At 58.6% G+C, this 3,186-nt stretch overlaps 1 protein-coding gene across 1 annotated transcript in view; it reads left to right on the forward strand.

The window, feature by feature from the left end:
* GABRQ (gamma-aminobutyric acid type A receptor subunit theta) overlaps positions 1–3,178 on the forward strand; it is a gene marked incomplete at its 3' end in the record, with an annotated part of 19,581 nt that extends 16,403 nt beyond the window's left edge. The window contains exons 7-9 of the mRNA XM_007958256.1: positions 304–456; positions 1,863–2,119; positions 2,823–3,178. Coding sequence (XP_007956447.1) covers positions 304–456; positions 1,863–2,119; positions 2,823–3,178 — 766 coding nt within the window. The remainder of the gene's footprint in view (positions 1–303; positions 457–1,862; positions 2,120–2,822) is intronic.
* Between the last annotated feature and the right edge of the window lie 8 nt (positions 3,179–3,186).

The following is a 3,186-nucleotide window of genomic DNA, read 5'->3' on the forward strand; positions in this document are numbered from 1 at the left end:
TGAAGAGGCTGGGGGAGGGTCCATCATCGCCAGCTGGACACTGAGTGTGGTCGGAGTGGGCAGGTCGGCTGCACGAATGGACCGGGGCCATGCCAGACATGCCACCCTCCCCTGGAATCCCCCTGACTTGCCGCCCTACCCTTGACCCACGGACCTCCCTATGACCTAGCCCTCCCCCAACTCACTGCCCTCCCCCGATCCACTGCCTCTGGGTGCAGCCTATGAGAGCCTGGACAGCCCAGCGCCCTCTCCACCCTACAGAGCCTGGCACCCTGCCCTGATGGTGCTGTCCATCCTTGGCAGGTTCTTACATGCGCCTGATCCTGAGGTTCCAGGTCCAAAGGGGAGTCACCAGCTTCCTCGTAGAGGTCTATTGGCCCACTGTCCTCACCACTGTTCTCTCCTGGATATCATTTTGGATGAACTATGACTCCTCTGCTGCCAGAGTGACAGTCGGCAAGTCCTGTTCTTGTTCTAGGGGGGACTTGGGTCATTGTACTCAAAAAGAAAAAAAATCAAGCATCAGGGAGGGATCCTTGGAGTGGTGTATGACCTCACTCCAGGGATGGGGCAGGGCCAAGAGGCATCTGGGCAGCTCTCAGTAGCCTACCCACCCCCCAGCAAGAGCCTGGCAATTGAGACAGGTGTGAAAAAGACATTAGGGCTGAGGCCTTGGTGGGTTGGGCCCAAGGTCCCAGAATCCATCAGCTATGGAATAATATAAGACAATGACCAAGCTGTCACATCAGATCACAGACACTTAAGCACCAGGGCCCGGGCTGTCCCTGCCAGGCAGCAGAGGCTTTGGGAAGAGCTACTCCCGAGGAAAGGCCAGAAGCAGAGCTAGAGGAGTCCAGAGGAGGAAGGACCAGGTGCTGGTGGCCAAACAGCATCAAGACGGTGTTGTCTAGATTGGGTTTAAGGAGTTGTAGGAAGCAGAAACTCAAGACATAGCATTCCCCAAAGAAGGACCAGCTTGCTTGAAAGCACAGCACAACCGGAAAAAACAAAAAAAAAAAAAAAAAAACTCACTGCCATCAGTCACTTCCGACTCACAGCAGCCCCTACAGGACAGAGTAGAACTGCCCCGTCGAGTTTCCAGGGCTGTCAGTCTACAAACAGACTGCCACATCTTTCTCCCATGGAGTGACTGATGGGTTTGAACCACCACTGACCTTTCAATGAGCAGCCCGGCGCTTTCCCACCGCACCACCAGGGCTCCTTTGTCTGGGGCCCCCAAGGGGGACTAAATCACAAGGAGCTGGGAGAGTAGCAGAAAACTTTAAACCCAGCCTGGGGAGAGTTGCAGTCTCGTCAAGGCAGCAGGGAGCCATCAAGGGATTTGAGCAGTACCAAGGAGAGGGCCTTCTGGGTCTTGAAGGGCCTGGTTGGTCCTTTACCACCTTAGGGGTAGACGCCACAGGCCCCTTCCTTAGGAACGCGTGCATGCTGGAGCAGACCTCTGTATTGGGGTGATATTTCACGGCTCCCGAAACCTACTGAGGGATGGGAGCTCAAGGAGTGAGGAGGGACTCAAGGAAGGCCTGTGTACTGGAGGCAAAAGGGGAAGGGGCCAGCACAGAGCAAAATGGAGTGCAAATGGTCAAACGGTGTCTGGAGACTTTTGACGTGATGCTAAGAGCAATGGGAAGTCATTGAACCATTGACACGGTGGAGGAGGAGGGGCTAGGAGAGGACTTGAGAAAAGACCCCAAACCTAGAGAGCTGCAGGCCTTTTGCTGAGGGCCCTCTGCACCCCAGGGGTGGCCTGAGGTTCCGGCGCTCCGCTAGCTGGGCTGTGGGCTCCGTGGTTCGCCCAGAGCTTCAGCCCAGAGGTGGCTGAGCCTATGCCTTGTTTACAGGTTTGACATCGATGCTCATCCTGACCACCGTCAACTCTCACGTGCGGAATAAAGTGCCCCCAGTGGCCTGCATCAAGGCCATCGACATCTACATGATGGTGTGCTTCTTCTTCGTGTTCTTCTCCTTGATGGAGTACGTCTACATCAACTACCTTTTCCACAGCCGAGGAGCTCGGTGCCATCACAGGCGACGAAGGCGGACCCAGCGAGTCCTCAACCACTATCACTACCAGGAGGTGGTGAGGGAGGAAGTGCAGGTTGGGCTTTTGGACGGGCGGGAGCCTTCCGCCTCTCCCGACATGCACACCAGATAGCAAAGACTAGGACGGTCTGTCACCACTCCTTTCTAGGCGAAGGGACTGAACACAGAGGTACAGTCACGTCACAGAGCTCGGAGGTGGCAGAGCCTTTGGGGCTTCAACCCTGGCCACTTGGCACACTACCAGGGTGGGGTGGGAAGGGACAGCTACAGGGAGAAGGGGGGGCCCACGGAGGCTGAAAGGAAGAAGCAGACGTCAGTGAGGCTGGCCTGCCTACCCCTCCAGCCTTGGCAGCTCAGACTCCCAAGGCCAAGCTGAGGCTTTGGCTGCGGGCAGTACATTAATGTCCAACACCCGCCCTGTCCGAGCAGGCCTTGCCCAGGTACACTACACCGTGCTGCAAAGGGAGCAGGCCGACCCCCCGGACGCCAGTGGCCACCCACCGTGACCGTCCCTTGCGAGCTAACCTCCTTCTGGTTCTGCTCCTCAGTGCCCTGAGCACCAGAGACCCCAGCTGGAGATGGTTGAGTTTGTCACAGAGACCAACTGCGATGCTGCGAGTGCTGAGGGGACCTGGCAGCTCGGACCAGAGGCAGGTGGTGAAGACCCTTTTCCTCCCGGCCCCCGCCCCCGCCCCCACCCCGCGCAGGCCCGTGGAGGCACTTTGAACTTGACACACCTGTCTGTTTTCTCCTCAGAGGGAGACCTGAGTAGCATCGACGACGACCTCGACTCCATTCTCTCCATCCCAGCATTGGCCCGCCTGGCCAGCCCCGAGAGCCTCAGCTCTTTGGCCTCCAGCCCAGAGCGAGCCCGGCTGGCCACCTCGGAAAGCCTCAGCTCCCTCGGCTCTGTGTCCAGCCTGGCCAGCGGGGAAAGCCTGAGCCAGCTCCCGTCCACCTCGGCGCAGGCCCTGCTTGTCCACGGTGTGCCGTCTGAGACCCGCAGCCGCACTGAGGCCCACGGCCTCGCTGAGGCCCTGGTCTGGGAAGAGATCGAAGTGAGCTCCAGCTCCGATGGCGGGCAGCATCTGTTCAACCACGGCCGGCAGCGTGGGCGAGTGG

This window comes from Orycteropus afer, unplaced genomic scaffold, assembly GCF_000298275.1.
Source record: "Orycteropus afer afer isolate SDZICR_OR568_19922 unplaced genomic scaffold, OryAfe1.0 scaffold00896, whole genome shotgun sequence".
Classification (NCBI taxonomy): Eukaryota; Metazoa; Chordata; class Mammalia; order Tubulidentata; family Orycteropodidae; genus Orycteropus; species Orycteropus afer.